We start from the raw sequence: 13,543 nt of genomic DNA, 5'->3' as shown, positions 1-13,543 counted from the left end.
TCCTTGCTTGGTGGTGTTTTTTTCCACCACGTGAAGATTTTAGTGCTCAGATGGGCAGCAGGAAGTGCAGGAGCTGTGAAACAAGGGCAAGGTTCAGGAAGCAAAGGCTTAAAATAGTGAGGAAGTGAACCGGGAGGTGAAGAGCGCAGTCACCTAAACAAAACAGCCTGAGGGGAAGAGGAGGAAATGAGGGGGCTGGGGGGGGCTTAGTAGGGCCAGAAGAGGGGCTGGAAGATCCGGTTTTAATTTCTTATTCAGTGGCAGCATGGAGTAGAGAGGGCTCTCACAGGAGCTCCTGTAATTGTCGTGGCAAGGCCCTTTACAAGTGGTTCCTGTCGAAATGATCATCCCCTGTATAATCCTTGGCCTCCCTTTAATTCCCATATCTAAAAAATACTTCAAAATATTAAAGTCGAGTTTAAGGACAGAGTGTAGCAGGGACTGTGAAGGAGGGTGTGCCTGTAACATCTGCTAGGAAACAGCAAGGGACTGTGCCAGAGAACTGAGTGTTAAGAACATAAGAACATGCCATACTGGGTCAGACCAAGGGTTCATCAAGCCCAGCATCCTGTTTCCAACAGAGGCCAACCTGGCATGTGTTCCTGTAATACCTGCCATGATGGAGAAGGGACTGTACAAAAGGGCTGAGTGTTCCTATAACGCGTCTGCTGCGGTACAGCAGGGATTGTGTGGAAGGGCTGAGTGTTCCTATAACGCGTCTGCTGCGGTACAGCAAGGATTGTGTGGAAGGGCTGAGGGTTCCTATACCGCGTCTGCTGCGGTACAGCAGGGATTGTGTGGAAGGGCTGAGCGTTCCTATAACGCGTCTGCTGCGGTACAGCAGGGATTGTGTGGAAGGGCTGAGCGTTCCTATAACGCGTCTGCTGCGGTACAGCAGGGATTGTGTGGAAGGGCTGAGCGTTCCTATAACGCGTCTGCTGCGGTACAGCAGGGATTGTGCGGAAGGGCTGAGTGTTCCTATAACGCGTCTGCTGCGGTACAGCAGGGATTGTGCGGAAGGGCTGAGCGTTCCTATAACGTGTCTGCTGCGGTACAGCAGGGATTGTGCGGAAGGGCTGAGTGTTCCTATAACGCGTCTGCTGCGGTACAGCAAGGATTGTGTGGAAGGGCTGAGGGTTCCTATACCGCGTCTGCTGCGGGACAGCAGGGATTGTGCGGAAGGGCTGAGCGTTCCTATAACGCGTCTGCTGCGGCACAGCAGGGATTGTGTGGAAGGGCTGAGCGTTCCTATAACGCGTCTGCTGCGGCACAGCAGGGATTGTGTGGAAGGGCTGAGGGTTCCTATAACGCGTCTGCTGCGGTACAGCAGGGATTGTGCGGAAGGGCTGAGGGTTCCTATAACGCGTCTGCTGCGGTACAGCAAGGATTGTGCGGAAGGGCTGAGGGTTCCTATAACGCGTCTGCTGCGGTACAGCAGGGATTGTGCGGAAGGGCTGAGGGTTCCTATAACTTGTCTGCTGCGGTACAGCAGGGATTGTGCGGAAGGGCTGAGGGTTCCTATAACGCGTCTGCTGCGGTACAGCAAGGATTGTGTGGAAGGGCTGAGGGTTCCTATAACGCGTCTGCTGCGGTACAGCAAGGATTGTGTGGAAGGGCTGAGCGTTCCTATAACGCGTCTGCTGCGGTACAGCAGGGATTGTGCGGAAGGGCTGAGGGTTCCTATAACTTGTCTGCTGCAGTACAGCAGGGATTGTGCGGAAGGGCTGAGGGTTCCTATAACTTGTCTGCTGCGGCACAGCAGGGATTGTGCGGAAGGGCTGAGTGTTCCCGTAACACAGCCTGCCATTAAACAGTAGGAACTCTGTGCAAAGACTGAGTGTTTATTGTGAGGAACACGAGATCCTTTTGCCTTGCTTTCCTTTGCTGGCCGTCCTGGGGGGGGGGCGGGGGGGAGACCAGCTGTTGGATTCCTGCAGTAATAAAATAAGCGAGTGGAACTGAGATTACCTCGCTCAGAAAGCATGTGGAGGCTGGAAGTCCATGCCCAGCGGGCCGGCTGGAGTTGTGTTTACAGAGGTGGGATGGGCTGCACCAGGCCGGTGGGAGATGTCCTTTTCCACTGGGGTGTGTGCCTGCTCGATTCAACTTTGGCTGCTTTGGGAGCTCGTGTGCAAACGATAAAAAGCTGACCTTTCCTCTCTCTCCACCCCCCCCCCCCCCCCCCTCTACTCCTCCCTTAAATTCTTAAATATAACCCTGGAGCAGACTTTGCGTGAAGCTGCTGTGACTGCTGGTTAGTCCAAGAAGCATTTTATTAAGGGATAAGAAGTGCTGTAATATCCAAGTGGGCAGGGACCCTGTTGGCTCTGAGGCCTGGCCTGGCTTGGCTTGGGGAGGAGGGAGCATCGGCATAAAATGGAGCCCTTTCATTGGCCGGGGGCTTTCTCCTGGCGCTTCCTGCCCTTCGGGAGGTAATCTTAACAGATTAATACCATCGGGTCTTGTGACTTCTCAGAAGGTAGGCATATGCCTGAGGGAGCGAGCACCTTTAGAAAAGCACGAAATAGAGCAAAGGGACAGGGAAGGGAAGAGAAACCCTGAGGCAGGTTACTAACTTTGCATCTGGGCCGGGCACATTCCTTCTAGATTAGGCATGGAGGAAACGAAGAAGCCATTGCTGCTCAGGGAGCTTTTTCGTATGCGGATTTTCCTTTTCATAATGGTCTTGGCAACTCAAACCTTCAGAAGGACTAAGAAGATGTCTCCTCACGTCCATCAAAGCTTGTATTTTTCCTCCTGAGAGAGAGAGAGAGAGAGAGAGAGAGACAGATGCTTGGAAACGTTTCCGAGAGGTTCTCAGCGGGGATGAGCACGGAAGAAACGGTAACCGCCTGGCTCTTATTAAACCTCCTGTGGTGACTGGCTGTGGTCTGCTTTTAGGGTGACTCGGGGGGCCGCGCAGAAGGGCCGGGTACGCCTGTGGCACGTCTGCTGCGCAGAAGGGCCGGGAGTCCTTTGAGCCCACCTTGGATGGTTTCTAGCTTGTCTTTAGGGCCAGCTGGGCTTAGAGCAGGGCTTCCCACGCTTTTAGCCAACGCGACCCCCGTTTTAGCACGCGGAAATTCACATGACCCCCCCCCCCGGAGGATGACCAAAGCAAATCAGCAGACGTGCAGGCCCCCCTCCAACAATCCCTCCACTCTCACCTTACATCCCCCCAGTTCCACCTCATCCTCTCTCTCTCTTCCCCCTCCACCTCTTTTTGCATCCTGCCAGCTGAACCTCTCTCACCTCTAAGCCATTTTTTTTATAACCCCCAATTGATCCTCTGGCATCCTCTCCCTCTCATCTTGCAACCTACCCTCCAACTCTTCTGTCACATCTCCCCCCCTCTCCCCGGTTGATACCCTCTCAGCGCCAGCTCCTTTCTTGCATTCCTTAGGATATTCTGTCATTTCCCCCCTTTCGCCTTCCTCAGCCAATCCCTCTCCCACTGATCCAGCCCTCAAACCCCTCCTGCATCTGACCCCTCCACCAAACATCCCCCTGGCAGGGTCAGCGGCTAACATTCTCCTTTGGGCCCCAGGCCAAACGTGGATGACAACTGGTGGGAAGAGAGGGCAGGCTGATGACAGAGGCCAACATTTTTCTCTTGGGTGGGTTCAGTGGTGAGCGGTGTCCTGGGCACATTCCGCCCACCCTTCCCCTTATGGCTGGTCCAAGGCCCGATGGTGATCGATCTGCACGTGGCAGCAGCGTCAGTAATGAAAGTCAGTAATGAGCTAGCGCAGGCCCCAATCCCTCCTCGCACAGGGGCTTCCTGTTACTGCAGAAACTCATGGGCAGGCAGGACCACTGCAGGGCCTGCGAGTGCCCGCTGGCTCGCAGGCCCCATGGTGACTTCCACTACTGATGCTGCCGGCGGTAGCTTTTCAGGCACTTGTGATCCTAGCTGGAGGTTTGTGACCTTATTTGGGGTCCCGGCCCCCAGATTAAGAATATAAGGAATTGGCCATGTTGGGTCAGACCAAGGGTCCATCAAGCCCAGCGTCCTGTTTCCAAGAGAGGCCAAACCAGGCCACAAGAACCTGGCAATTACCCAAACACCAAGAAGATCCCATGCCACTGATGCAATTAATAGCAGTGGCTATTCCCTAAGTATAATTGATTAATAGCCATTAATGGACTTCTCCTCCAAGAACTTATCCAAACCTTTTTTAAACCCAGCTACACTAACTGCACTAACCACTTACCCTGGCAAAAAATTCCACCGCTTAATTGTACATTAAGTGAAAAATAATTTTCTCCGATTAGTTTTAAATGTGCTACTTGCTAACTTCATGGAGTGCACCCTAGTCCTTCTATTATCCAAAAGTGTAAATAACTGATTCACTTTTACCCATTCTAGACCTCTCATGATCTTAAAGACCTCTATCATATCCCCCCCTCAGCCGTCTCTTCTCCAAGCTGTACAGCCCTAACCTCTTCAGCCTTTCCTCATAGGGGAGCTGTTCCATCCCCTTTATCATTTTGGTATCCTTCTCTGTACCTTCCCCACTGCAACTATATCTTTTTTGAGATGCGGCGACCAGAATTGTACACAGTATTCAAGGTGTGGTCTCACCATGGAGCGATACAGAGGCATTATGACATTTTCCGTTCTATTAACCATTCCCTTCCTAATAATTCCTAACATTCTATTTGCTTTTTTGACTGCTGCAGCACACTGAGCCGACGATTTTAAAGTATTATCCACTATGACGCCTAGATCTTTTTCCTGGGTGGTAGCTCCTAATATGGAACCTAACATCGTGTAACTAAAATCTAAGCATCATAGTGGATAATACTTTAAAATCGTCGGCTCAGTGTGCTGTGGCAGTCAAAAAAGCAAACAGAATGGGTTATTTTTCCCTATAAGCAACACCTTGCACTTGTCCACATTACATTTTATCTGCCATTTGGATGCCCAATCTTCCAGTCTCACAAGGTCCTCCTGCAATTTATCACTCTAAGCCCTGGCTAGGAATGACTTCTCCTGGCTTCTCTGCCAGAGCTGGCTTTAACAGGCACTCTCAGGATGCAGGGGAGCCCCCGTGGCTGGGTATTGTGGTTTTATGGTGTATGTTTTTGCTTTCCACTTTTTCTCAGGAGGATCTGCTAGTAGTCTTCTCCCTCCCTCCTCATTAACTGAGGGTTGCCTTGGTGGAGGCATCTCTTCTGATGGCTCTTTCCTTGCCCGGCTCAGTCACTGCCGCAGAATTCCCCAGGCACATGCAGGGGCCTTGTACAGCCTCTGTTGGTAAGTGACCCATCCACCATCTAGACTGCCAGAGAATAAAAGTGCTGCCCGCCTACCGGTTTGTGCGCTCTCTGAAAGTGTGTCCAGACTGCAGAGGGGGAGCCTTGAGTGCACTGTGTTCTCCGAGGGCCATGCACGCTCTGCACTTTACCTGTTCACGTGCTGATCCGTAGAGATTCCGCATTCAGGCCTGCGTGTGTCCGGCCCCGTACGAGCAGCTGCTCCTCTTGGTTCCAGCGTAGCCGTTAGACTGCTTTATTCCTGGTATTTGAGCTTCGTTCTCCAGTAATGCCTTTCCGCCCCGGGCGGTGTCCTCGCCTACCTGCTGGCCAGGGTTACCGAGGTCTTCGCAGGGGCGATCCAGCCACCGCCGTCGCTTCGTTGTCAAAACACCGTGTTCACAGTAACCAGCTCTGGCTTGGAGCTTCCTCCGGTTCTAGATTTCTGTATAGTGCTGCCAGAACGTGGCCAGATGATGATAAGTTATTTTGAAGCCTTGTGTCGTCGTAATGCGAGCCAGCTGGGTGCGAGAGAGCGACTTTGTCTGAGCGGCACTTAGGGGGAACCTTTTAATTGGGATTGGATGGACTCACTTAAAGTCTACGGCCTTGCTCTGGGTATGCCGCAGCCCCCCCCATCGGGAAGGGGGGGGGGGATTTAAGGGTGCCACAGTCTCTTACCTCCCGAGGTGCTGAATCCCACCCCTCCAGTTACCGTTCCCTACCCCCAGCCCGCCGCAGCTGTTCCAGTTCTGCTTCAGGAGCTTTGAAAAAAAAAACCCTGCTGCTCCCGTGTCCCCCTGCTTTCCGGGCTGTTCTCCCTCTTCATTTCTGGGGCTTTTGCTCCGGGCCTCGGGAGCATCCCAACTCCTGCGGTTTCCAGGGATTGCCGCTCCCAGCTCTGCCTTTTCCCTGCGGATTACTTGCTTTGCCGCTAATGCTCTGCAGTTTTTTGGGTTTTATTTTCCAGGCATGGAAGTTTTGTTGCAGGGAACGTCAGGTAAAGCTTGGGGATCAGAGGAAAGTCCTTTTTTTTTTCTTTTTTTTAGGAGGCAGGTCTGACCGAGCTGGGCTGTCGTTTAAACTTTTCTAATGTGTTTCGGATTCCTTTTCTGTTCTTTGTTCCTGTTACCTTTCAGTACGTTTTCTGAACTGAAGAGTTTTTATTTCCCCATGTTGTATCTGGGGGGGGGGGGGGGAATGCTTATGGCCTGTAATAATTCAAGAAATTGGGCTCATTTGCTGTGTTTTGTGCACTTCCTCCCAGCCCCGTTTGCACCCTTTTTTTTTCTTAATTCTGTCTTTGATTTTGGCTTTTATTTTTTAATGCTTTTCAACCATGGCTCGATGTATGATATCTCTCTCTCAGATTCACCGGCTGGGTCCAAATTTGAGGAGGGGGGGGGGAAGGGTTGGAGGAGCACAGGCTTGGCCTTGGGGTGCTGAAGGGGGGTGGAGGGTTTTGCAAGGCCCTGGGCAAATCAGCTGGTGCTGGGGCCTCCTTGGCACGATCCCAGCAGGGAGAGAGCGGCATTTGCCACCTGGCATCTGCTTCCTCCTCTCCTGGCTTCAGCCTGAACTCCTTTTTACGCTTCTGGTGGGTCCGCCGAGGCCACAGGGTGAAGCTGGCCGAGGAAGAAGCAGATCCAGGTGAAGGAGGGTGGCAGTGGTGTTAGGTGGGAAGATCACGCCCAGGGAGATGGTTGGGTTTTAAGCTGTGACAACCTGCAGCCCCTCTGCCGGAAGACTTGTAAAGTGCCTGATGTGATATATGCTCCTTCACGGGGGCCTTGTTGGCCCGAAGGCAGTTTATGAAAACTAGGAAATAAGTAAATTACTGGCGCACGTTGGCAAAGGTTCCCAGGATTGGTTGGGCCCAGTTCATCCTCTCTTCCTGGCAATGGCTCTGCAGGTACCTCTCCCATTAAAGATAACCTTGATCACCTTGAAAGGCGAGGTCATTGCTTATAAGTGTGCATTTCACCACCTCCTTTTCATTTTCTAAGCAACATTTTTCTGCTTTTTTTTTTTTCAGATTTCTCTGCTCAGTAATTTTCATCTGTCTGTTTTATTTTTTGATTCCTAGCTCTGTGTAGCACTTCCATCCTGCTCCATTTTTCACAAGAGGCCTTGAACCCTCCAATTCATCAGGCTTGCCCTATATTCAAAAACCTTTAAATATTTCTTAAGCTGTTGGGCCTTGGAACTCAGGGAATCCCAGGCCTAATATATTTGCCTTCGGCCTAGTTGCCTCTCTCTCTCCCCCTGGATCTGAAACCACGGCAAGGCCCATCTAGGAGCTCACGCTCTTTCTCTCTCTCTCTCTCTAACACACATATGATTTGATGCTCGCCCTCTATGCTAACACTGGGACTAAAATTTAACAAAAAAAGCCCAAGCAATTCAGCCTGTTGGGGTTTGCTATAATTGGCATCAAAGGCTTGGAAGGACAACAGTACTCTTGCTTGACCTCCTGACTCCTGGAATTAGGCCCAGGTGAAACGTATCTTTTGGAAGAGATTCACAGAGGCACACCCATCTCACCTGCTGCCCATGCCCGGCCTGGCAAACACAAACTTCTACTTCATGTGCCGGCCTGCTCTCTTCTGAGTCAGTCCTCTCAACAGGAAAGGGGCTCCGGGCATGCAAGCCATTGAATAAGCCTCCTGGCGTGTGCTCTGGGGAGAACTCGGCCTGCGTTTGCCAGTCTGTTGTCACTCTACAGGAAGGGATTTGTATATGCGGTTATCTGAGCTGGAACGTACAGTCCTGCAGGGAACGCAGCAGCACGTCTAGTGGGTGCAAACTGCTAATTAAGCCAACATTTCCCTGAAGGAGCAGTTAGTTGCCCAGTTATCAATTAAGCAAGTTAGTCCGCTAATCTCCATGGAGAGAGCTAAACTCCCTTGAAGAGAGAACTAGGAGCTGAGATGAATTGGTTTTTCCCTTCTGGCTCCCCTTGGCTTGTAAATCCTGACCTAAAAGGGAATGGAATCCCAGTTTTTACTGCTTTTCTGAAAGAGCCAGGGTGTAAGGTATTCACCCACTGCTTGGGAATTGCACAGCACTCTGCCGTAAAAGACCAAGGCATGAAATGCTGTTTTGATTTTTGCTTTGGAGAGTCACAATTATTTTCTTTTTTTCTTTTTTTCTGAGTGACTGTCACACACGCTGGCTGAGCTTCCACCCAGGCATTACCCAAAGGTCAGATATTGCATGGTGCATTGTAAATGTGAAGCTTGGGGCGTGTTCTTTCTGTGGCTGTCGTCAGTGACGGTGGCCAACTTATTGAATGATGACATTAGAAAGAACACCCCCCCCCGGGCTTCCAAGCCCATTGTCACTTAGCAGTAGCTGACTGTGTGTGCTGCTAAACAGATTTGAGCTGGGAGGGGCAGATATATATATATATCTATATAGATATATATAGATATATATATACACACACACAAAGATGGCATACTCTCTCGGTTTTTTTTTTCCCCACTTGGAGAACCACTCCAGAGGAGGTGCCGGAGATGTTCCAGAATCGGAAAGGGTTGCTTGGCTTTTGACGTGCCCGACTGGGTGAGAATCACTGATGGGGAGACGTGCTTAGTAAACTAGACCGAGTTTAATGGGCTGGAGAGCTTCCCCAGCTCTGTTCTGCTGTGCCATCACGCTTTGCCAGCACAGGGGCGCAGCGACGCCAGCCCCCCCCCCCCCCCGAGGCAGAGTCGGAGCGGGCAGGTACAGCAGAACCTGGAGGCAGAGCGTGTCCTCGCCTTGTTTCTAAGCGGGGGGAGCACGTTTAAAGCTTTTCTGGCCCATCCGAGGAGGGAGCGGCATGCCTGGAGCTGCGTGCGGAGACTGATAACCGGATGAGGCCTGCACAGATTATGGCTAATATACCACCCTTCTTTAAAAAGATCCAATTTGTAGCTAGGTTTACAGGCTCTTATTGTGCAGCTCTTTACCAGTGTCCTGCCTCTTTAAACCTACGTTTGCCCCAGAAAGGTCCATCAACATAGCATTTGAAAGCTAACCCACGCGAATTAAACTAAAAAGTATACGGAGCTTTCAAATCACTTCATTTGTTGACCGATTTTACTGGTTTTAATTTACATGGACAGCTTTCAAATGCTATTTTGGTGGACCTTTTGGGTCAAAGGTACATTTAAGGAGGCAGGACGCACCATGAAGCCCCAGCTTAGATGCATTGGCCTGGATTCATTGATGTTTTGTTTTATTTTGCAGGATGGTTGCACCTCCCTCCAGAGCGTGAGCTGTAAGCGCCGCTGACCCGAAGCCAGGATGTCATCCGCACAGTCCTTGCCCCCTCCTGCCCCCCTGGCACAGAAGCCCACCCGCTTCGTCAAGGCCAGACCCCCCCTGCGGCAGAGGCCCTACCTCCCCCCCAGGCCTGACCCGGCAAAGCTGGCCCCCTCGGCGCCTGCCGCTGTGGCGGCTGGACCAGCCCAGGCGGTGAAGAAGATTCTGGAGTCGCTGAGCGAGACGGAGGCCCCAGCGGATGACGAGGCTGGCGCCGCAGGGTCGGCCGAGGAGTGGCCTCGCGCCTGGCAAAAAAGGGGCAACGTGAGGAAGATTGTTGGGCACTTTGACCAGGGCATGGGGCACCGAGAGCGGAGCGGGCAGGACAAGACCCCCCTCCCTCCGCCGTCAAAACCCACCAGGACATCTCGTAGGTCTAGTGATGTTGGCGAGGCTCAGGCTTGCACTTCCAGGGGTGAAGAGGAGGAGCTGACCCCCGCCGCGGGCGGCAAGATACGCAGGGAGGAAGGCTCTGACGCGAGGAGGGAAGAGCAGTGTCCTGCAGATGATGTCAGTCAATGTGGTGGGTGATGGTCTGCAGTTTTAACTTTTATTGCATTTTACAGCTCATTGAACCTGTGGCGGGGGGGGGGGGGGGCCAGGGCTTGATCCTCAACAAAGAGATGGGGAATATAATTGCGATGGAGAAGGTACAGAGAAGGGCTACCAAAATGATAAAGAGGATGGAACAGCTCCCCTATGAGGAAAGACTAAAGAGGTTAGGGCTTTTCAGCTTGGAGAAGAGACGGCTGAGGGGGGATATGATAGAGGTCTTTAAGAACATGAGAGGGCTTGAACGGGTAAATGTGAATTGGTTATTTACTCTTTCGGATAATAGACTAGGGGGCAATCCATGAAGTCAGCATGGGGCACATTTAAAACTAATCAGAGAAAGTTCTTTTTTACTCAACGCACAATTAAACTCTGGAATTTGTTGCCAGAGGATGTGGTTAGTGCAGTTGGTATAGCTGTGTTTAAAAAAGGATTGGCTAAGTTCTTGGAGGAGAAGTCCATTACCTGCTATTAAGTTCACTTAGAGAATAGCCACTGCCATTAGCAATGGTTACATGGAATAGACTTAGTGTTTGGGTACTTGCCAGGTTCTTGAGGCCTGGATTGGCCATTGTTGGAAACAGGATGCTAGGCTTGATGGACCCTTGGTCTCACCCAGTATGGCATTTTTTTATGTTCTTATGGAATCAGCTCCTGCTTTAACTTTTCCTCTCCTGAACCATTAATGTGACAGGATGCGGCACGGTCTGTTACCTGAGTATCATAGAAAGACAGGGCTGGAAGGGGCCACAAGAGGCCATTTAAAATCACAGAAAGAGTGGGCCAGAAGGGACCACAGGTGCTCCCCTGGGACACTGTTTCCCAACCTTTTCAAGCCCGAGGCACGCCTATATTAACAAACATTTTTGGAGCAGGCAATGCAGACATGGGGAGGATTCATATGGCCAGAAGAATAGCTAGGGAAGCACTGAAAGACCTGCCAGTCTCTTTTAAATTTTAAAATAAAGCGTGGGGAGGGGGCCAAGACACGGATCACTGAGGACCAGCTCTCTCTACATACAAGTGCCAGAGAAAGGAGACGTCAGTGAGGCACAGGCAGCCGGCTCAGTTAGTTACCTTGGCCGTTTGCATGTGGCTGCCAGAGCTCCTCCCAACACTTAAGTCACACCAGGTGCTCGGTGCATGCTCTGCCTGTCTCAGTAAGCCTAGGCTGGAAGGACTGAAAGCCGCGGGGCTCTGCATGGCGCATATTAATTTCCATACTCCAGGGCTCCTGCTGTACCTGTTCTAAGAACGGAGGCTCTGCATGCTTAAGAACCACTGCTGGTGTTGCTGTGAGGCGCTGAGAGCAGAGCCCAGGTGCTGGTCTGGATCTGAGAATCGGGCAGTGGTGACTTTTTTTTTTCCCCCTCCGTGTTGCACCTGATCGGCTCTGAAGGCACACTTATTGGAGAAACACTGCTCTGGGATCACAGAAAGATCAGGCTGGCCAGGAACCTTAAGAGGTCAGGTAGTCCACCTCCCTGTGTCCTATGTTAACTGTATGACAAGGTGAGCGCTAGCAGTATGAGAAACATAGAAATGTGACGGCAGAAAAAGATCATACGGCCCATCCACACCAACTAATTCAGTTTTACAGTCCCCACCACTCCCTCAGCGATCCCATACTTTTTTTTTTTAAATTCATATACTGCCCTAGTTTCTATCACCTCCATGGGGAGGCGGTTCCATGCATCCCTTAAATCACCCCCTTTGGTGCTGGACAGTCTCTGTTGAAAGAGGCCCAGCCTGCAGTGCAGGGAAACCTTGGAGGCAGGTCTCGCCTTTCCTCTGGGGGTGTCCACGTCCATTGCCCCTTCCGCTGTAACAGCGGCATTCCCGGGCTTAATCCGAGCCCCCCTGATATTTGAATGAGCTCGCTTCCTTCCTTCCTCCCTGCCAGGCTCCTGTTGTGCCTCTTGACCCATTAGGAGCCCAGCACTTGGATTTACAGGCCCTGTGGGCTCTGGGTTTCAGATTTTGTTGCCTGCTCTCTTGGGGCTGCGTCCCCTTTGGCAGATGCTTTCGTACACGGACAGACGGGCACTCATTGTTTTTTCCCAGTCACCCCCTCCCTCGCTATAAGGCAGCCGCCCTCTTGCCCACATCATTCCTCTCCACAGTCTCTCCTCCCAAAATTAGCACCCCCCCAAAAAAAGTAATATTTCTGACTGGAACTTCAAAAATGTCCTCCTCAGCAGGCTGAAGCCATGAACAGAGGAGAAGGGGAAGGGCTCTTCAGATGTGATACTTGGCTCCTCTTCACAGCCTCGCCAAAAATAGCCTTGCAGGCAGGCAGCCCCCTCTCGGCTGCCATGAGTTACTCTGCACTGTTTGTTCCAAACATTCCTGCCTCGGTCGCCAGCCCGACTCGAGCCTGCCGGGCTCCGGCTGCCTCCGCAGGAAGCCAGGGCCTGGAATCTGCAAAACAGGAAGCCGCAGCTCCTGGGGATCCTCGGTTCCTGCGCCCAGCGATTAAGGCAAGGGGGGGGGGGGACTGTGCCGGGGCTCAGCCGAGCTCGGGAAGCCGTGAGCTCCCCCCCACCTCCAACCCTGCCAGGCCCCCGCTGTGCGGAGAGAGAGCGAGGGGAAACCGTAGGTTTTTAAAGGGGGGGGGGTCCTGTGTGATTTAGTGAAAGGGATTCCGCGCTCTCTTTTTTTTTTAATCAGACCGAGCATTTGTTGTTAGCTCGCAGACAGATGTTTTTCATTTTTCGGTCCTCCCCTTTCTCGGGTTTTCACTCGGAACTGGATCTCGGCTAGGGGTGCAGCTGCTATCCGGTGGGGATTTTTTTTTTTTTTTGTTTTTTTTAAACCTCTCCCACCTCCCGTCTAGCCCCAGCCGTCGCCGTGACGGGCTCTTGGCTGCGGGACGGAGACTGTGCTTTCCCTCTGGAAATTGGTAGATGCGCCCTGGCTGCTGAGCTTCTCCGGTGCTATCCCCAGCCTGCCTGAGGAGCCGGAGGCTGGGCGCAGGAATCGGACCCGGGAATAGCGCTCCCCACTGAGCCGCTGGGCCAGTGCAGCCTGTAGTTTTACTGAAAGGGGTTTTGCATGCTTTTTACCCTCACACTGACAGCAAGGGCTTTGCTCTGATTTAAGGGTTTAAAAAGAGTCAAGGGTGCAAGAGTAACCAATACATATTTGTACAGTGTATGCACCTAGATATTTTTTTTTTTGTTTGCTGGGGTTGACTTTCCAGTAACTGTAGCAGATGTCCATGGAGATCGCCTCCATTGTTTTGTATTTTAAGCATTAGATAAAACATCTCACGTTGTATATGAAGAGCATGAGAATCGAGAAGCATTGCCTTCTTACTGTCTTGCCACCTACTGATCTTTGGACTATTTGAAACCAGGCGTGTGAAAGGCTCTCCTGCGCTGGGTTATGGGAACTGCCTGTTTGGCCAATGGCCCAGTTC

The 13,543-nt window shown here is 51.8% G+C and overlaps 1 protein-coding gene across 10 annotated transcripts in view; it reads left to right on the top strand.

Annotated features, from left to right (window-relative positions):
- Positions 1-13,543, top strand: part of LOC115077996 (rho guanine nucleotide exchange factor 15-like) — a 67,469-nt gene that overhangs the window by 15,627 nt on the left and 38,299 nt on the right. For 5 of the 10 annotated variants that reach the window (XM_029580514.1, XM_029580511.1, XM_029580513.1 and 2 more), the window contains exon 2: positions 9,496-10,093. In XM_029580514.1, the coding sequence (XP_029436374.1) occupies positions 9,553-10,093 (541 nt within the window). In that variant the 5' untranslated portion in view covers positions 9,496-9,552. Of the gene's footprint in view, positions 1-2,245; positions 2,480-2,503; positions 2,845-9,495; positions 10,094-12,349; positions 12,718-12,880; positions 12,904-13,543 lie in introns of those variants that run through there. The other 5 variants (XM_029580515.1, XM_029580512.1, XM_029580517.1 and 2 more) reach the window with 5 other exon arrangements.

Source organism: Rhinatrema bivittatum, chromosome 16 (assembly GCF_901001135.1).
Source record: "Rhinatrema bivittatum chromosome 16, aRhiBiv1.1, whole genome shotgun sequence".
NCBI lineage: Eukaryota > Metazoa > Chordata > Amphibia > Gymnophiona > Rhinatrematidae > Rhinatrema > Rhinatrema bivittatum.
This window is presented reverse-complemented; position numbering and strand designations above follow the sequence as displayed.